At 47.1% G+C, this 21548-nt stretch overlaps 1 protein-coding gene across 7 annotated transcripts in view; it reads right to left on the minus strand.

The window, feature by feature from the left end:
* PTK2 (protein tyrosine kinase 2) overlaps positions 1-21548 on the minus strand; it is a 251013-nt gene that overhangs the window by 44997 nt on the left and 184468 nt on the right. For 5 of the 7 annotated variants that reach the window (XM_060127770.1, XM_060127769.1, XM_060127767.1 and 2 more), the window contains 6 exons: positions 18138-18222; positions 13769-13869; positions 12018-12133; positions 11064-11164; positions 8116-8205; positions 5356-5560 (listed from right to left, as the gene is read on the minus strand). In XM_060127770.1, the coding sequence (XP_059983753.1) occupies positions 5356-5560; positions 8116-8205; positions 11064-11164; positions 12018-12133; positions 13769-13869; positions 18138-18222 (698 nt within the window). Of the gene's footprint in view, positions 1-5355; positions 5561-7125; positions 7378-8115; positions 8206-11063; positions 11165-12017; positions 12134-13768; positions 13870-18137; positions 18223-21548 lie in introns of those variants that run through there. The other 2 variants (XM_060127772.1, XM_060127773.1) reach the window with 2 other exon arrangements.

Below are 21548 nucleotides of genomic sequence, written 5' to 3' on the forward strand. Positions count from 1 at the left end.
AGGTCAAAGAGATTTCTCAACGGCCAGCTTTGTATGATAAAGTTAAGAAGCAAACACGATGATATCAGGTTATAATAACAAGCAAACAACATCCACAACTCCCCCCAGACCCAAGCCGGAGACAAGGCTACGTATTACGGGTACAGGACGAGTACACAGCAGGCAAGTGCGGACGCCGGCCGACGCACACTGGCGTGGCTTGTACCCCTCGAGAGACTCAGCCTCGCCGAAAACTTCCACAACTGCTTGCCACTAACTCTGGGATTACAGAGGGCCACAGCAGCCAAATGCAACACACTCAAGATGTGACAGCAAAACAGTGATAACACGTGGAAACTATGTCACCCATCAAAACCCTTGGGTGGGGGCCTCTGTGCCGAAGCCAGAGACACTGCCATTCTGTTGGGGGACTTTCTCTGGTTGACACTCAAGCAAATGTAAGAGAACCAGCTGCAGGAATTCCTTGTAACAGTATGGTATTTTTCCCTTTTCTTTCTTCTTTTTCTAACTGAACGATATTAACAACTTGCCCACTAGTTGAAATCATAATCAGAGCACTTACTAACGTCTAGCCATGGCTCAGACAAAGCGTAGGGCGTGACAGTTGACAGCTTGTGTCCTGGACTCAGATGAGCTTGCCTTGAATCCCAGCTCTGTGACCCCAGCACTCAACTGCCTAACCTCAGTTTCCGTTTCCCCATTTGTAAACTGATGACGACAATATTACCTACATCTCCCAGGACCGTGAAGATTCAGATGAAATAATGTGTGAAAGTTCACGGCACAGGTGTGGCAGCAGAAAGCAGTCAGTCAGTGCTGGTTTTCAATGCTGTAATTTCTGAGGTTGACGGCAGAGGATGGAGACTGGCTCCCAGTGAGCATGCTTTTGGTCCAAAGGGCTTCCTAAAGCGCTCAGGGTCAGAGGGCCTTCCAGGCAGACACTTACTAAGTCAGTGATCTTTAGAATAGAAAACCTCAGGTAAATTGTTTACATACCACTTAGGTTACGTTTTCTTTCTCTAGCCTACCCTTCATATGTGAAAATGGCATGCTTAGAAACAAGGATCGATTTCCGAAGGCTCTAAAAAACTATGGCTGGAGCGACAGGAGCTTTCGCCACTGCTGGAGACACCGCATTGGTGCATCCACTCTGGAAAACAGGCGCTATCAGTACATAAAGCTAAAGCCGCGCCCACCTGCGGATGCCTGAATACGCATCCACCAGACATTCCTGTACACATGCTCACCCAATGACACTTCTGTTATGTCCCTACAGCAGCAGTCTTGAGAGCCCCAAGATGAAAAGCATCTGAATTTCCACCAATAGTAGAAGGGATAAACTATGGTATATACACAAATGGGACACATACAGCAACGAGAGTGAAGTCCAACTACCTGAGTAACGTGGGTGATCTCACACTAAACGCTGAGCAAAATAAACCATGAACAAAAAAGTACATACTGCATTACAGCGTTTACATAAAGTCCAAAACCAGGCAGAACCAGTCTATGGTGAGTGGTTATCCCTGGAGGGGGAACAGTAATTGGAAAAGGGGCCTCTCGTGGGTCTCTGGGGTGAAGGCAGTGCTGTTTTCTTGTTCTAGATGCTGGTTACCGGAATGGGCCCAATTTGTGAAAATTCAGTGAGCTGTTTACTTCTTGGCATGTTTATATGTTCACATCTTTGCATGTCAATAAAAAGTTAGAAAAATACAAAAATTAGGGTACAAAATTTAAATCAAAATTTTATTTATGACCCTCATTTGTCTAAAAGGGATTTAATAGGCCACACGTTAACTTAAAATGTTCCCCTGAGATAAAACTGACAATCTTTTCCTATAATGGCACAAACACCTTAATGACAGAGCACTGCTGGGAAACGCTATCTTTGAACATAAACTCCAAAGGGGCAAATACTCAAGGGGTTTTACTGCGGTCTCCTCGCCACAGTATCTACCAAAGAATTAACTGACCAGCTAGGGATTAAATGACTTTTCATTCAAAAAATATTTAGTGCACTCTTATAACCTGTCAGTCACACAGTATGAAATGCTAGAGCTCATGTTATGAGAAATTTCCTATTGAGAAATTTCTCACACTTGCTACTAGGCTGCCCAGAGGTTAATCTCATTCTCCTCAATGAGGCACATCCATGAATAAGGACACAGGATGGCAGGAGGACAGGCCCTGTGGTCACAGACACCGACCCATCCCAGTACAACCCTCTGCCTAACAAGAGTCACCGAGAGCCACTTTTCTTCACTTACGATACAGTAGAAACAAGACGCGGTCCAGCCAAAGATGAGTGGAGCCCACAATAAACTGAGTCTATCTGCAGCATTTTCTCTTTAGATAGACAAGGAGAATGGGATGTGGGAACCTTTTTAGGTGCCCTGGGGTAAGGGCTATCCAAAATTTATTACTTTGTTAAAATCTTGGATATAATAACCATTTTTAAAAACTCAATAAAGAACGTGTTTGATTACTTGTGATACACTGTTACATATAGGTGTCCAAGCAGCTAGTATATTATAAAGTTACGTTTTATTTGGCTTATTTGGTAGCCATGTTCTACATGTTCCAAATACAAAGTTAAACTCCATTTCCGACTAATACAAAACAGACAGAACAAACTAATGGTCAATAATCTGTACTAATTGTTCACAAGAAAGCATCTATAAATAGGTACATGATGTTTTTATACGTGTATGTGTGTAAAATAATTATATTTAGTTCTAAGCCTTCACCTGGGACAGTTTTTGGAGCTGCTCCACCTTAATGCAACAGTCCTCCGGCCAGTGTCAGCATGAGTTTTGTGAGAGCTAAGCGTGAACTCAGCAGCTGTCTGGTCCTCACGGGGTCCAGCTCCTGGCCTGGGGGTGTGGGCAACACCGAGGTGAGTATGACGATCCCTGTCCTCAAGGAGCTTCAGTCTAGTAGGGGATGAGACGTACTAGACTGTGAGCTCCTCGAGGGCAGGAAAAGTGTTGGGTTCTCTTGCCCAGTGACCAGCACCAGGCCCAGCTACGTGGTGCTCAGTGTTTGTGGAGCTGACTGGACCGGGATGTGGCCATCTGCGGCCCACAGGGCGGGCACGGCCAGAAGAAGCAAGAGTTCTGGACAGCCCACGGGCAGAGCAGGGAAAGAGGCTGAGGAAGACAGTAGGGCTGATTTCAGCAGGTGCAGAGGAGGCCTTCCTGGCGGAGGCGTGTGGTCAGTTTGGCCACAGTGTGAGAAAGGGATGGAAAGACACTGGCCGTAACTCAAGGAGCCTTAAGTGCTACTCTGGAAGCCTCAAACTAACACCGGGGGTGCCAGGAACCCACTGAAAGTTGTCTTGAGCAAGGGAGTTACTCTCCCACTTCGACATGTTTGGTAAGACTGACTGATGAAGTATGCGGGCCGGGGGCGGGGTGGCGAGGAGAGCTGGGAGGAGGGAGTGGGTCTGAAGACCCTGAGGTGAGGATGCTCCGGCTGGCCAGCTGGCACAGGCGGGCGAGGAGTTACTGATGGCTCCCAGAGGCAGGTGGAGACAAAGGCCCCACTGTAACCTACACAAGCTGAGGGGCAAGAGGCGGGCAAGAGGAGACGGTAATGGCTTTGCTTCAGGATAAACACTATGTCCTCCAACTGAAGACACAGGTCTGGGACTTGTGGGAAAAGGCAGGACTGAAGCTGAAGACAGACGGAGGTGGGGAGCGAAGCCACAGGAACAGTTAAGACAACCAACCAAGGAGAAGTACTGAGCGGAGGGGAGGAGGCTGCGGAGAGAAGCCGGCGGATACCCAGAGTAAGGGGGAAGAACGCGCCGGGGAGGCGGGCAGGTGGAACTGGTATCAGAGGGGGGGTTTCATGGACAGAATGTATCAGATTCTGAGCAAAGGTCAAGGAGGAACAAAAAAATGTATGAGCAAAACATGAAATGAAGCATGTTCGAAAACCAGCTCCAACAGGGACAGCAGGTATAACTAAGCTGCATGAGAATTAAGAACCTGGAGAGCTCCAGCCTGAAGAAAGCTGTCTTGAAAGACCTGAGGGGCCGGCCGTCACGCGCGAGGCCCCGGAAGCGGGCCCGGAGGGGGAGCGTCAGTGGTGTCACCGTGCGGCCAATGGTGCCGACCCCCACCTCCTCGGCCGGACTTCAGATGCTGGGGGCAGGACTGTGTTTTGCTCACTGCTGGGCCAACAGAACCTAGCTTAGAACAAAGGAGACACTTAGCAAAACAGCTGCTGACTGGAGGAATCTCTCCCACTTCTCACTAAGGCCCTGCTCCTTCCCAGAAACATTCTCTTTGGAGGAAACTGGTCAGCCGGGCAGGTGGCGCTGCCGGAGAGGAGGTGAGGCTGAGAGGGTTCAAGCGCTGGGGGATAGGGGTGGGCTAGAGGAGCTGCCAGGGGCTTTTGGACCCTGACATTTGGTAATTTTTATGAAAAATGATGAGAATATAGCAAATAACAAAACTCAAATAAAATCAGGGGAGTACTCCAAACATGAAACAGCACATTAAACCATGGCGTTGGCTGGTTGGTTACGTATTATACTAAAATATCTTGTTGATTAAAGTATTAAGTCTCAATCTAGACTTTAGTTCGACAAGTGTTTACTGAGCACTGACCAGGTGCTGGTCCTAAGCTCTGCCCCAGGCCTCCAGAAATGAGCAAGACGGGATGAGGGCCACCTGTCGAGGCCTCTGAGTCTGGCCAGTAGCAGGTCAGCTCTGTGCAGACCCTGTGGGGCGGCCCAGCACACTAAGAAGTCCGTGTGTTCCTGCCAGGGGACTGGGGGCTGCTGGAGGTTTGGGTCTAATGGCGTCTGGCACGAAGTAGGAGTCACAAGACGGCAGCTGAACAGGTAACGTGGATGCTGAGCTATAACAACAGAGCGCTGAAGAGGTACCATAGGAGGGGCTATCTCTTTGGGGGTGGGGCAGATGAGGCAGGCTTCCTGCAGGAGGCAACCCTGAGCTGGGCTCCGAAGACTGAAGAGAAGCGCCCTGCGGGCAAGCGGGGGAAGGCAGAGGCGCCGGGTGCCTCTGGAGCAGAGGAAGGGATGGTGGTGTGAGGCGAGACTGGGGAGTGGGCGGGGACTAGACCACCCAGAGCCTGTGGGCTGTGCCACGTTGGTCAGCAGTCAGGGCAGAGACACCTGATCACAATTTGAAGTTTATTAAGACCTGAAGACATAATCTTCTTAAGGCTCTAACAATGTATAAATAAATACAAATCCATAAAGAAGTAATTACGTTTGCCCAAGAAACAGGTTTGCCGTACTGATAAAATGACCTGCCAGGGAGAAGCAGCGGAGGCCTGCCCGCCCCGCCCCCGGCCCCGCCCCAGCCCCGCCCCCCATCCTACCTGAGCTGAGCTTTGAGCTCAGTGAAGCGGGGCCGCCGGCTGGGGTCGTAGGCCCAGCACTTGGTCATGAGGCTGTAGAGGGTGGGAGGGCAGTTCGGAGGCATGGGCAACCTCTCCCCGTTCTCAATGCGACCAATCACATCATTGTTCTTCACGCCTTGAAAGGGCTTCACACCGTGCATCAGTATCTCCCACATACACACACCTGTGAGGCGGGGACGAAAACACAACAGTAAACTTAGCAGCAGGAGTGCGACTCCCACGTTTCAGGAATAACTTCATAGTTCGTACGACAGAACCTCCTGTGTGATTACGGGCACATCAGCCAAATAAAGCCGCATTCAGTTAGCTCTGTTACCAAGTAAGAACAGGAATACTAATTTAGTATGATGCGAATAATGAAACAGTACTATCAAGAAAAAACCCATTACTTTTCTAAGAGGTTTATTTCTCTAAAAACTTCTCCATTAGAAAATGGCCCACCAGCTACAGTGATATTTCATAGCATAGTTTAGTGAACCAATTCAAAAAAAAGCTGAATGCATTTTAGATTTCCCTCCACTTTAGTCCAACCTGCTTATCATCACAGCAGCTGGCTTGAAGCTTAACAAAGAAAACCCAGCAACTTAAGTCTTATGCTTTCAGAATACTCAGATTCCTCTACAGGTTCCCATCACTTGGCACTCTGGCCACTCAGATCTGCACCTGAGCACGCTCCTTCGTGACTTGGCTTGTGCTGAATTCTAGATTCGATGCCTTTCATTTTCTTCTCCACCAGTTCTCTTCTTCCAGGTCCCTTTGTGAGTTTCCTGTGCTGCCTGCCCTGCCCCCTGGGAAGCTCCCGTCTAACCCACCGCAAGCGTGCCCCGTACACCGGGTCCTGGGGGCAGAGGGGCTGTGACTGTCTTTCTGTATCTTCAGCACCTAAGATGCTGTGTGCCTCAGAGGAGGAAGGCATATACCATTATGCCATTATATCACATTAATGTGAGTTAGATCTGAAATTAGCCAAAAGTCCAACAACTTCAAAGTAAAGAGTATATGACAAAAATAATGCCTTAGTTCTGCTTTTCTCACCAGAAATTATGAGAACATCATTAGTAATAACAACACTGGGTATCATTTCTTGAGACCTTCATATGTCTCCGGCACCTTTCCTTGAAGTTTACACTATCTTTAATTCTCACACCTTACATTTCTTTAAAAACTGTATTTTATCAAATCTGAGGTGCCACTGATTATGAGACACTATTATTTTATATTACCAAAAAGGGGGGGATATGCTGCCCACTAAGTTGTAATGGGATCCTTTGTTACCTCTTAGAATTATTTTATTCTTACCAAAGAGCGGTTTTAAACTCATTCGGACAAGAAAGTAGCACCAATATGAACGAAACAGTCTACATGCGTGTAGGTGAGGACCCACATGACTAACACACCCCCGACTAACACCAACTGTGAAATGCCACTGATTGGTGACAAATCCTACTTCCAGAAATGTGGAAAAAAAGGCATCTTAGACTCTTCGAAATGTGAAATCCTCTTGAGAGGACAAGTAACCTGCTCTACGGGTCACAAAGCTGACAGGTGAGGTCTTGGGATCTGAAGCCAATTGGACTCCAGCGCCTTCTCCAATCATGTCACACCACTTCCTGTTTTACTGAATTCCTTCCTTTACCTAATATCAGTTAGGGCACTAAATGGTTACTGAAAGTCAACAGCAAGGAAGCAGAAGAAAAAATGAGAACACGTACTTCATGTATATAAAGTTATTTTTATTTATAGGAAAAAGAAGGTGCATAAACTTAACAGGGCATCTCCAGGGAAGCAGTTTAAAATCCGGCAGAGAAAATATGCACACAGGACTATTCACAAGACCTACACGTGAGTGTCTGGACACAGAGAGGAAGCGCTGGGAAAGCAGAGAAAGGGAGTCTATGCCTGGACGGCACACCTGCTACCTGGGGCTTCATGGCAGAGCGGATATTCCACGTGAATGAAGAAACTCTTTCCAACCTCTTCCTGAAGGTTAAAAAGAGTTTCAACCGGAGGAGAAGGTGTCAGGATGAGGTGTCCAGAAAGAAGGAGTAACACCAGGAAAGTGGGGCGGGGATGGAGTGTCATCCACACCAAAAAGGTGAGTGATTTAAAAATCCGGATAAGGTAGTAGAAGTTAAGTACTGCAGAGTGAACGACAGCCACACTCTCGCTCCACTGGGGGCTCTGCAAGAACGCAGTGCAGGAGGACGACGACAGGGACGGACTTGGAGCAGGAAGGAGGGGACACAGTGGACACCAGAGCAGCAGCAGCTACAGAACATGAAGGGTCACGCTTCCAAGACTTGAGACAAGTCAGGAAGGGGTCAGATTCCAGAACAGAGATGAAGGGCAATCTTAGACATGCTGGATCTGGGGGCCATCGCAGAACCGCACGGACAGGTTAACCATTTACGTCACTCACATAAAAGGAATGTCTGAGGCTGTGGAGACAGGAGAGAAGGGAGGACACAGCACCTCCCTGAGAGGGAGGCAGGCGGAGTGAGAAGGGGCTAGGGGCAGGACCTTGGGCCCCTCGGGCCACGCCTGGGCGCACGGCACACGCCCATGTCTGAGGAACCGGGGAGGGCGCAGGCGAGCAGTGAGGGAGGCCAGGCAAGGGAAGGCAAACCAACCTACAGACTCTGACAACACACAGAGCCCAATCCCTCTCAGAGAATACGTGAACTGTAATTCTAACACGAAAAGTTTTCAAATACTCACCAAACATCCATACGTCACTAGCTGAGGTAAAACGGCGAAAATTGATTGACTCTGGAGCCATCCATTTAATAGGCAATTTTCCTTTGGAAGCTAGAAGATTAATTTTAGAAAGTAAAACTTCCCTGTCACCTGCTCAGGAATCTAACAGTTAGAGCTAGCTGAGATTTTTAGTACCAAAATCTTTGGGAGAACTGCCTTGCACTCCCTGACGCTGGGTCGTCTGGGGGTGACAGAGGAGAGGCAGGGAGCAGGGGAGGAGGGCGGCCCGGTTACCGGGAGGCATCAGCTCCCAGCTCAGTTGTGCCGGCTTCATCTACAGGCTGGAGGCCTGGCTTTAGAAACGGCCTGGTAGCCACACACGGTCAATTCTCATTCACGGTGGTTACTCTATAAGGTCGCTTTGAACCCCGAACCACTGCTCCCGGGAGAAATGTGTACGTACATATCCGTACCTCACACAGATTATAACCGTAAGTCCTACAAACTTATCCTGGTAGGTTCTGACTTCTTTGGAAAATGAGGTATGGATGTGCTGCTGACCTGCCTGAGGCCCTGCTCCCCGCCCCCCGGCCCCGCACGCAGGGGCCACAGCTGGGGTTCCAGCCTGCCCGACTGGCCCAGAGCCAGAGGTGCTGCCCCCCACTCGCTGTCCACCAGCCCAAACGGACACTTTGTCGCTGCCCTGGGCACATCCACGCCTGACTATGAAGGCATCGGAGTGTGGATTCGGGAAGTTGCATGTCTCAGCAAGCAGACGAGCGTGCAAACACAGAATCCACAAAGTGTGAGGACGGGCTGTGCCACCACCAGGACGTGAAGGGCGGGAGGGCGACAGAGCGCAAAGGACACTCTCCGAAAGCCTGGCACTGGCTCTCTTTAGAGGCCTAAGATCCTTCTTCTGTGCCACCTCCCTCAACATTCTTTCACCAGATACCAGCCCTCAGGGAGTCCTAATTCCAAAAGGCAGAAACAGTTTCTCAAATCCAGCGGAAGTGAGAGGGTGTGGCAGGGGGAGGGGCGGGGGGAGGAGGGGCTGCCGGCGCCAGGCGGGGACAGGCCCTGATCCAGAGGGCCCCGGAGCAGGGTGCTAGGGTGCCGGGCTCTCTTCTATAAGGAAGGGTGCTCTCAAGACTTTTAATCGGAAGACAATCACATTTGTTTCATTAATTTTCTTCCACTTAACTTCATGCACCTTCATGACAACCGAGGTCAAAGCCTCTGATTCCCTCACAACAAATGACTCTCCAGCTGTGCTCCAGGCGAGGAACCCCTAACCCCGAGGGGCTGTCCTCCTGAAGCCTGGCAGGATCTAGACTTAGTGACCTCTCTGAGACAACAATGTGTGCACTCGTCAGTTGCCCACGTTAAGTGCTGTCTAGATGATGTAGAGTCTTGGCCACCGTGCTGTTTGGAGTTTAGCCCTTTAGTGGAATTCTAGGGTTTGGACTAGTCAGGATGTGAGGTAATAGGAAATGTATTTTAAAAGAGTGAAGAGGTGGCTTGGTCGTTTTTAAATTAAATGACTACATAACCAAAATGAATAAACAACCAGACTTTTCCTTCCACATAAAAAGGATCAGGCTGTAGTATACAGAAAGCATTTGGACGGAGAACTGCAATCAGCTACAGTATAAAATGAAAAAGACTAATTCTGTACGTAAGATTAGGGCTCATCTTGCGACAATACAAAAGTCAAACTGAGCAAGAAACTGGCCTTTGTAAAATGGTGGTAATAACTAGAAAATATACTAAAAGCGTAATATGGACTTATAATCCAAACCTTAGCTGAAGTACCAGGAATATGAAAATTAGTAATAATTTGAAGAACCAAGTCAATCTGATTCCAAGATTGGGAAAACTGAAGAAAAAATCCCTTCAGCTAGAGTCCAGCTCCAAAGCTAAAGGAACAAAGTCTCTGGAGTCAGCAGACTGCAGATCTGTAAGTCAGGCGGCGTGCACTGAGCCAGGGCACCCACCACTCTGCGGGGAGGTTAGCCAGCTGTGTCTACGAAGTGGAGGACATCCCGGCTGATTCCAGCTGTTGGCTGCTAGAAATAAAGCTACAATGAACAAACACCAGTTTTGTGTAAATGTGGTTTTTATTTCTCTGGGAGAAATGCCTAGGTGTGTAATAGCTAGGTCATATGGGAGGTGCATGTTTAGTTTTCTAAGAATCTGCCAAACTCTTTTCCAGAGCAGCTGTACCATTTTACATCTGCACAAGCAATTTACGTTCTCTGTGTCTGCCAGCATTTTGTGTTGTCACTACCGTTACCTTAGCCATCCTGACAGGTGTGCACGATACCACCCCGTGGGCTCACTCTGCATTTCCCTGGTGGGTAATGTGCTTATGTGCCATCTGAATACCCCCTGCGGTGGAGTCTCTCTTCATATCTTCTGCCCACTTTCTATCTGTGTCCTTTCTTTTTTTACTGCTGAGTTTTGAGAGTTCTATCTGTAGTCTAGATACCGGTCCTTTGTTAGACATGTGGTTGGCAAATACTTCCTCCCACTCTGTAGTTTGTCTTTTCATCCTTCTGCCTGGGTCTTTTGCAGAACAAAACTTTTAAATTTTGATGAGGAAGACGCTATCAATTTTTCCCTTTTATGTATGTTTTTGGTGTCAAGCCTAAGGACCCTTTGCCTGGCCCTAGATCCGAAAACTTTACTCCTATGTTTTTTCCTAGAAGTCTCATAGTTTTATGTCTTATATTTAAGTCTATGATCCATTTGAGTTAATGGCGAGTGAGTTCAGGTTGAGGGTCATTTCTTGGCCAGGGATGAACAACTGCTCCAGCACCTTTGTTGAGAAGGCTGTCCTTCCTCCACGGACCTGACTGTATACCACTGTCAAAAATCAGCTGAGCATATTAGAATGTACCTTTTTCAGAATTAAAAATCATTAAAGATCCTGAGCCTGTTTCTGATTTACTGCTCTGACTTCTTACCTTTGTAGTAAGTACTGTCTTCCATATATCGGGATAATCCGAAGTCTCCTAATTTTACACAATCGTTTGAGGACACCAGAACATTCCGAGCAGCAATGTCCCTGATAAGGAAGAATTGGGGACGATACAGTTTAATACAAAGGAAAACCCCCACAAACTCATCTATATTATATAAAGACATACAGGTACTCTGAAAGACAGCCTATATACAATACAAACCAGAGCTTTACTATACACTGAAAAAGAGAGACACTCTTATTATTTTACTTCAAATATATTCCTTTTGGCAGATACTTACTCATTAATATGGTGACTATTACTTTGAATGATGGTGAAGAATATTCTCAAATAATGAAACCACTTATTAGTTTTCATGCAATCATATTGCCGGCTGCATTAACTGATAGACAGTATACACGACCAGGGTGTGTAACTCTACGGTTACTAAAAAACCTCATTAATGAAAGTCAAATGATCTCTGGAACACTTGTGAACGATTTTGCTGATGCAGTCCGTTTCAGTGCCGGATAACAAAACTCTAACACAATGCAAGGCAAATAAGTTGTAAGGGCTTTAACTTGTATTCAAATGAGAGACCCAGATTATGAATAGAAATTCTGCAGAAGGCCAACAGATGTCACTCCTGGCGCTATGGTGTCCTGGAAAGTCCCAGGACAATATCTGTTTTAGGTCCATAGTGCCACGTAGAGGCTGTCAGTAGTATTTGTGGAAGGAATAATGGACCTGTTACATACTCCATGTGAGGAAAAACCCCTCAAATCCATGTGTTCCCACGCCAGGGCACCACACTCGGCCGGGATACGCACAGCAGGACATTTAGTGCCGTCCGTGTACGAGAGTTGGGGGAACGAAAGGTCTCAGGGCACAGTGAGAACCTCTCCCCACCTCCTTCCTGCTCAGAGGCAGCTCACCAGCTTCACACCCGGGTCTCACCTGTGCACAAATCTTTTGCTCTCTAGGTACGCAAGGGCTGTGCTAAGCTGATAGGCATAGAGGATCAGAGACGCTAGATCCAAACTGTACTTCCTTACTTGCAGAAATGACCTCAGCTTTTTGAACAGTGACCAAAAAAGAAAAAAGAGAAAGAGTTAGTGTCAGAGACTAAAAATCAACAGCAGAAGAGCTATGTTCAAAAACAATGCTGATCATTTCCAAATGCATTTTTATGAAAATGGCTTCAATTCTACCCTAATAAAAAAAGCATAATGAAAGAAACATATCAGCTCAGAAATTATGGTTAATCATTCTTTACTTGAGATCCAATTGCAAAATTGGAATCTTCATGATTCTAGACACATTTCTGAAAAAATACGGAAAGATGCTTCCAGGGAATGAATAAAGGCACAGTATAAAATACTGCCAGATAATGAGAGCTGGAGAACAAAAAGCTCCAGTTACCGTTCAAACAAGCCTCCTCCACAGCCATGGTCAGTCCACCTCCCTCAGACCTCCCCATGCCCCAGGCAGACCTGAGCACAAGGGGGTGAAAAGGAAGGGGAGGCAAGAGGTTCTCCCTCTGCCCCCAGGAGGTTCTCGGTGAAGAAGGATAAAACGGTCCCATGTTGGGTATTTACGCACTAGGCTTACTGGTCCTTACTACCGCTATCATGACTAATTCAGCTAAATACTAATAATACAGCAAAGAAGGCTGATGAATTTAACACTCCAATCCTACAAAATCTCCTACACGAAGGAGAAATATTGATGATTTAAGCCAGAAGAATTAGCAAACTCTCCAAAAAAAAAAAAAGCAGAAAAATAATGTGAACCAAAAAAATCCGTCAACACTCCATTTTATTTGGCAAGGCATGGTAGAGGAAGGAAAGACACCGGAGAGGCCCTCAGATATTTCACTCGCCAACTCTGTTACCCAAGCTGAAGAGGACAGCAGTGGGAGACGCCAGGCAGTGGCCTGTCCTCGGAAGGCAGGGCTGACGCCGTCACGAAGAGGATGACGGGCCCAAAGCACCCTCGGGTTCCTGATAACAGAAAACCCCAATTTTCATTAAAAGCAAGACTGTTTGGTGTCCTTCAAAAAAGAAGTAACGTGTATAATGTGTCAGAAGGTTAAACTACTAGGTTTCAGTGCCACAGAGTCATGTGTAGACATCTCGAAAGTTGCCGTGTTTGCCCCAAGCAGAGGCCCACAGAGCAGCCTGGGGACACAAACAGAGGCTGTGTGGCTCAGCAGACCCGGGTGGGACCAGCGTCCAGGCGGTGGTGATACACCGACTCAAGAGCTTCTGTGATCCAGACAGAGTCAAATAAGGACATCGGCCCACAGTCTGTTACTCATGTTTTAAAAAGAAACTGTGACTAACATGAGTTGGTCTGAAAGACACTGAAAAGTGAATGCCCAAAAAGATGAAGCAACTGTTCTCATCTACGTAAATTCAGCCTTAATTTACCCAAACTCCACTAATGTCACTTCTTTCACTCTCAAATCCCTGGGCTTGTTCTTCAGACAACAGCAACAGAGAGGGAAAAAAGAACCGCTTGGTCACCTGTTGCTTCCAGTCCTGACAAATCCTTTGGATGGGAAGACACTGCTGCCAGCACTGAGTTAGGGGATTACTTGGGAACTTACTGATGCAGACGTTCTACTCATATTCACTAGGGTGTATGTCGCACACTTCCCCGAGGGGGCAGGCGGAGCGGGCGGGAGGCGGAGGTGGGGCAGGTACCTCTCCGAGCGTGCACAGCTCCATGATGATCCAGACGGGGTTCTCTGTGATGACTCCGATCAGCTTCACAATGTGAGGGTGGTCAAACTGACGCATCGTTACTGGGGGAAAACAGTGGTCCACGGTCAGTCTTTTGAAGATATTTCAGTTTCCTTTAGACTAGTTCAAATAAGACTCAAGGCATTTTAATGGGGAACTCCTTGGTGGTCCAGTGGTTAGGACTCGGTGCTTTCCCTGCCAGGGCCCAGGTTCAATCCCTGGTAGGGGAACTAAGATCCCACAAGCTGTGTGGCACAGCCAAAAAGTAAGAATAAAAAAAACTCAAGGCTAATGATGTGGCAACTGGGAATTCAATTCCACCAGTCAGGTCAGCTCACAAGTCGCCATAAAATGGCACAAAAAAAGCAGACCACGTGAGGCACAAGATGCCACTGCAGTGAACTTGGGAGCAACTTTACAGGGGGACCTACTGTGAGAGCTAAGGGTTAAGAAAACCTCCTCTTATTTTCCACGGACAAATCTGACCTGGGGCTAACTTTCTAGGTTTTCCTTTGGAAATCTCATGAAGTTGGAATGTGTGATTCATTTTCTAAGCAATACCCTTCATGGTAAAAACCACCCCTGACTGGTAAGTTGCTGATGAGGTAGCAAGAGCTCCCCTGAGCGTGGGTGTGGCTGGGTGTCCCCTGCAGAGCCCCGGAGCCCACAGTGGCGGGTTTGTGAGGGCTTCTACTTTGGACCCGGGTGGCTCCTCAGTCCACCATTGTGGCCTCATCCCCTCACAGTACCTGATCACTATCAGGGCTAAGCAAACGAGTTCCCGGACTGCTGTGAGGACTTCCCTACAGGAGAAATGCTGGCCTGCTATTCCCAGTCCTGTACTCCCCTCAAAGAAAGTCTGATGCCAGATATGGCCTGTGGCCGTCACGTGAGTGTGACTGCCTCACTGAGCCCAAGATGACCAAAAGGCCCTGCACATATACACACATACCTATGTGTGGGTGTGTATTTTTAAGTGTGTATACATTTCTAACATCTAATATCAGGGCTAAGAAGCTCACCTGCACAGTACACTGACTAGGATTAGTGAGAAGCAGGACAACCTTCACAGAACTCCAGAGCCTCAAAACGGGAAGTGACTTTACATGTGACCTACTGCAGTGGTCCCCAAAGTACCTGGACTTCATAGACTATTGAAATGAAGAAAACTTTTTAAAATTTTGGGGACCAATACAGGGTTGATTTTTGTTTGTTTGTTTGTTTTTGGTTTTGCGGTACGCGGGCCTCTCACTGCTGTGGCCTCTCCCGTTGCGGAGCACAGGCTCTGGACACGCAGGCTCAGGGGCCATGGCTCACGGGCCCAACCGCTCTGCGGCATGTGGGATCTTCCCGGGCTGGGGCACGAACCCGCGTCCCCTGCATCAGCGGGCGGACTCTCAACCACCGCGCCACCAGGGAAGCCCTGGGGTTGATTTTTATGATGCCAAGCAAGGACATCAGAATCACAGCAGGAGCAAATATCTTTTAGTATATCCATTTTAGTATGGAGCCCAGTGTGGACTGCAACTCAGTGCTGGATACGTCTGGAGTAGACAGGCCTCTCACTGTTTTTACTCTAGACACCCTACAGCCGTCCCTCAGTATCCACAGGGGATTGGTTCCAGAACCCCCAGGGGGAAACCAAAATCTGCAGATGCTCAAGTCCTTCTGAAAGATGGCAGAGTATTTGCACGTAACCTACGCACATCCTCTTTATACTTTAAACCATCTCTAGATTACTTGTAATACCTAATACAATGTAAACGCTATGTAAATAGATATCAGAGCGCAGCAAATTCAAGTTTTTGCTTTGTGGAACTTTCTGGAATTTTTTTTCCAAATATTTTCAAGCGAAGTTGGTTGAATCTGCAGATGCAGAACTTGCGGATATGGAGGACTGTATATCCTACCAATGCACCCAAGGATTACACTGGCTTCTTGCAAAGTCACCCCACACTCACTTGAGAGAACTGAAACCCTTAAGGTATTTTCTCCCCCTCAATTTTGCCTACATATTCCAAGAATAGGACCTGGTAGTTAAAAACAAACAAACAAACAAGCAACCCCCCCACATAAACACCTGGCACAAAATCCAAAACGTATCACTGAGTTTCATCCTGTCAATGCAGTTCATCGCTTACATATAATGGGATATTATCACTGTGTTTCATCCTGTCAATTCAGTTCATCACTTACGTATAATGTGATATTATCACTGAATTTCGTCCTGTCAATTCAGTTCATCACTTACGTATAATGTGATATTATCACTGAGTTTCATCCTGTCAATGCAGTTCATCACTTACGTAGAATGTGATATTTCTGGATAAACATTCAGGAACCCAGTATATTCACTCATTTTCAATTGACTTACCATCATTTTTGGTTTTATGTTACCCTTTACAGAAGTAATTATTAAAAATACTACACAGTACAGGGCTAAGAGGAGAATCTTGTGGTCACTAGGAGACTCTATCCCTGCTGAACTAAAACCCAATAGGTGTAGCGGTTTGACCTGTTATTCATCCACCCGGGGCAAGGGGCTCAGGCTATAGGGGCGGCTGTTTGCTTTTCACAAACGAAATTTCACTGGAACAGAGTCTTGCTCAGCCCTTTACGTGCTGTCTGTGGCTCTTTCACACCCTGATGGCAGAGCTGAGCAGTTGTGCCAAGAGACCATCTGGCCTGCAGAGCCTAAGATATTTACTATGTGGTCCTTTATAGAAAAAGTTTACTTCCCCTCTTATGTATAGAGCCTGTCAAAGCCCCACAGGATTTTAGGTATACTACATCCATCATGTTTCTCTGAAATAACAGCCTTTCAAAAAGAGAACAAGGTTAGTTTGAACTGACTACTCCTGTGAAACTCTAAAGTTGATTTCTGTAATGGTGATTCCAAAGCCCTACAGAAGTCACGATACAGTAACTGTTCATAAAAATTTTAAAGAGAAGCCATTTAAAAAATGTGCATTTTTGAAAATATATAATGCACTTTACCACAAAAGGTAAGGCGGACAGGCTGTTAGGTAATGATGGCTGATATATATTCTGTGTTTTCTTGGCCTAGATGCCCTGAAGAAAGAAGTCATCACCAGGCCTTGTCTTGTACTTAAGTCAAAGATCCAGGGACAGGACTAGGATTTGCTGCGACTTAACTGATGAACTCACAATATGACTCATCCATGACTTGTGACTTACTGGACTACTGGGTGGTAAATGTTTCTGAAATTCAATGTACATGTGATGAAGGGCACCAAGACTCATTCACACGACCAGTGGCTACTGAGTGCCTTCTATGAGTTAAGCCCTGTGCTGTCTCTGGGTCTGAGCGGTGAGCAGAAGAGAGACGTTCCTTGCCCCACTGGGGCTTAAAGTCTAGAGGGAGACAGAGACAAGAGTAACTTTTAAACAGTGTGTGTGCGTGCGTGTGCGTGTGCATGTGTGTGCGTGCGTGTGCGCGTGTGTATGTATATATTTATTTGTTTGTTTGTTTGTTTTGGCTGCACCTGGTCTTAGTTGCAGCATGCGGGATCTTTGTTGTGGCATGCAGGATCTTTTTTTTTTTTAGTGGCGGCATGAGGACTCCTAGTTGCAGCACGCATGTGGGATCTAGTTCCCGGATCAGGGATGGAACCCGGGTCCCCTGCACTGGGAGCGCAGAGTCTTACCCACTGGACCGCCAGGGAAATCCCTAGACAATGCATATTTAATTATGGACACTTAGGAAGGGAAAGAGCAGGGCCCTGTGACAAAGCCTCCTAAGGAGACACTATTAAAGTATGTGGTCAGAAGGGACAAGCCGAACGGAAGCAGGAAGACGACCCAGTTTGAGGGCAGGAGGAAAAAGAGCCTGATGAGTGCAAACGGGCAGGACCGGATCCTGGCTCTCTGAGGGTCTGCACTCAGGAGAGAGGACCCATCACACACAGCTCTCCACAGCAGCCCCCTCGGGACGGGCAGGGTTTCCTCTCCCGCACTCATCCGTGGGCTCCATCCCGCAGGGACTGTGTCTGTCCCGCCCACCTCCAGCTCCAGGGCCTGCTGGCATCTCTATATATCTGCCCAATGCCAGGGTGAAGGTGGCTATGGTGCAAGGTACCGGAGGACGAAGGGACAGGAAATCAATATGCCTTTACATCCCAAACATGACAGCTGACCTGGGAAACTCTGTAGACACGTGCCTCTACAACACAGATACTAATTGCATGGCAGGGTAATAAATGTAGTTGTCTCATTAAAAGTCAAAACATTATTTTTCTTACATCTTCAGAGACAGTTTGGATTTCACAGAAAGTCAAATGGAGTTCCACAGACATTTCTAGAAACTTACAGGCTTCTTGAAGGAATTTCTCTCTCACGCTGTCCGAAGTACAGTTTTTACACGTTTTAATTGCAACCGCCAAAGCTGGATTCTCCTGTGACAGGGACACATGCAACAAGAGGGTCTCTATGTTAATCAATGGGCATGTTGAGGACAGGCTGTTTATTCTGCAACTCTGGATTCTGGATCAGACAGAACCAGAATTGTACAATCTCAAGAGTGAGAGGAACAGTTAAAATCCTCTGTAGAAAAACCCCAGAAAACAGACGTGCATGTAAAACGCTGCAGGCGATTCGTCTGTTCCACAGACATTTCCTCTCCGTAGTGCCAGGCACTCCTGTAGGGGCTTAGGCTGCACCAGTGAACAAGGGCCGGCGACCCCTGTGCTACTCCAGCTGACATCCCAGAGGAGGATACAGACAAACACGGTGAACGAGACATCCATCGTGGACTGGAGCGTGTTAGAAGGTAACCTCCCCGAGAGGAGAGGGGAAGAGAGGGGATGAGAACAAAGAACTGCTGGACGAGAGGGGATGCCGGCCAGGGGTGGAGAGAGGGGTCAGACCCTGTGGCTTCTACCCTAAGTGAGAGGCCCCCCGGAAGGGGAGGTGAGGAAAGGTGCCACGGAGGCGGGGGGGGGAGGGGGGGCAGGAAGACAGCGGGCTGGGCGTCGGGGAGGGTGAGTTCGGGTTTCTGGTGAGAGAAGGGGGAGATCAGAAGCCCAGCTCTGGACAAGACAGGCTTGAGATGTCGGTGGGATGGCAGCTTGCTGGCACAGAGGCCCATGTGTTAAACGTCTGAGTTTGGGGCCTTCTGAGAGTCGCTAGCAACCCAGGACACCTCAATGCAACTACTCTGCTCTGAATGACTTAGTCTGTCCTCTGTAACTACACAGCAAACTTCCAGGACCAGCACCATGAATTCTACCTCTATGTGCATAAGGCTGATGGGTATACCTGAGAAATGACACAAAACGCCCATTTTACAGGAGATCTGAGTAACAACAGAAACTTCTGTAAGACCATAAGTCATCATCAATCCTGTCAATTCAACTCAAATATTGAACATGGTGCTTTATTAAGACAGTAAAGAAACGCAAGGAAAATACTGCTCTCTGAAAATGCATAGTTTCGAGTGGGTGCTAAGCCTGAGATTCCACAGGCCGCATGTCTACAAAGGGGTGTACGTGAGCAGACCAGGTGGCTCAGCCATCAGTCCATGGACTAGGCCCGGTGACTAGTGGCCCAAGGCTGCAGAGGCCTGGGGGGTGCCGAGCTGTCAGAGCGGCTGGTCACAGAGACCTGATGCTGGAGAAGAAGATGTCAGTCCACAGCACGCAAGACCAGAACTGAGCACAGGGTTTTCTAAAAGCCTTTAAAAGGGGGCAGATGCGAACACATCTCGGTAACTGCTCACGACACAATTTTCATTACCTTCTTTAAAACACAAGCAGAGTTTAGGGGGACAGAGCAGTTCTTCAATGTTGAATGAAAATGCCACCCTGGTGTCCACGAGGCCGAGGTGAGAGGCAGGTGATGAGGCTCTGAGTTAGTAACAGCTAGCAGACACTCAAAAGGTCTTAACAAGTGAGTCTAGAGAAGGACTGCTCTGGGATGAATTAAGAGAAAATAGATTTAAAGCATGGTTTTTAAGACTAGGATAATAATGATGCGAGCGTGCGCAGATGACCAGCGATGCTCAAATTATAAAAATGAACCTGATAACCGGGCCTAAGAAAAAAAGAAAAGTGTGTGCTGGGAGCCTTCAGATACGCCTCGTGCCCATGACTCTGAGAATGAGGGCTGCCCTGCCGCCCCGTGCGCCGCCCCTGCACCCGGCCCAGTGCCCCTCTGCTCGCTTCTCCTCGTCGTCCTCCTTCCCCGCTCAGCTCCACCTGGGGTCCCTGTACTGGAGCTCCGCCCTGTCTGGCACACTCCCCACAGGGAGCTCAGGGACTGCCCCTCCTTGTTCACGTGTCAGCGTCTCACGGGAAGAGGGCCCTGACCTCCCCAAGCCCAGGCTTTGTTTTTCTCGGAGCACAGATTCCCCACTTGATACTCAGTGTGTTTGCTTTTGCCGGTCCCCTCGTGCCTCAGATAGAATTTAAGGTCTGTGAGAGCAGGAACCCTGACTGTTTTGTTCATTACAACGTCCCCACCGCCGAGCTGCCACTTGGGGGACGATTGACAAATAACTGCTAAAAGAATTCACTGAATCTCAAATAACGTAACCAGTGCTGGGTTCTTGCCCATGAAATCTATGCTGAGTTACATTTGACCAATTATTAAGAATCCCTGATAAAATATTACATCTTACAGAACACTAAAGAGCATAATCTGGAAAAAGGATTTTTAACGGAAACCTAGAGGAATGAATTGGCTATAAAATTAGATTCCCAAATGAAAAACAAAATAAACAAGCATTCACATACGATGTGTATCAGAAAGACATTCAACAAAAAAGGTGAGCACTGATATTTTCCTGGAGGCTGGGATTCACTCAACAAATACTTAGTAAACACTATGGATATTGAAAAAAATTTTTCTCTTGTATTTTTACAACTAAAATGAATTACTTATAAGTGATTGAAATAAAGTCTATCAGCCCTGCTGTTAGCTGTGTGATCCTGGTAAGTCCCTGTACTCCAGGAACTTCAGAATGCTTGCTTGTTAAGAATTCTAGAGATGTAAGGAAGCTCAGAGACCACTGGGTTCAAGTCCAATACTTTAGATCAAGAAGCCTCACCTCCCTTACATCTCACAGTCAGGTAGATCCAGCTCTAAGATTTAGGTCTTCTGATCAAATTTAGATCCAGGGCTCTTTCTAATGCATTTTGCCTCAAGAGCAGAGTTAAGAGAATTAAGAAGATAAACAATACAGATACAGTTAAAAAAAAAAACAAAAAACTGGAAAAAGAGATAATGGATAAAAATATATAATAAATGATATAGTTTTATATAAGTATAAGGGTAAAAACTTTCAAAACTGAACTTTAAAAAACAGAATCTCTAACAACAATTATCTATTTTCCTCGAAGGAAAGACTTACAGTCCTCCGGTTATAAAAGTAATGATCAGTGTATCCCTAGCGCATGTGTAAAGGATGTGGAAAATTGACAGATAAGGAGACACAGGGGGGAAAATTGCCATTTGCAGTCCATATCGGGGGTCACAAAAGGTCAATCATCTGTGCTATTATATCCCTACTAAAGCCATCTCTGTTCACTGTCATTATTCTAGTTAAAAATAGTTTCTTGAACATGCATGTACTGTTATTTTAAACTGTCATTGAAAAATTACTGATCTAATAAAAAAAGACATACAACAGCAAGCGTTGGTCGGGGTGTGGAGAAATGGGCAGCCTCACACATTGCTGCTAGGAACTGAAACTGGGGCAGTTTCTTTGGAAAAAAGCTTAGCA

This window comes from Lagenorhynchus albirostris, chromosome 17 (genome assembly GCF_949774975.1).
Source record: "Lagenorhynchus albirostris chromosome 17, mLagAlb1.1, whole genome shotgun sequence".
NCBI lineage: Eukaryota > Metazoa > Chordata > Mammalia > Artiodactyla > Delphinidae > Lagenorhynchus > Lagenorhynchus albirostris.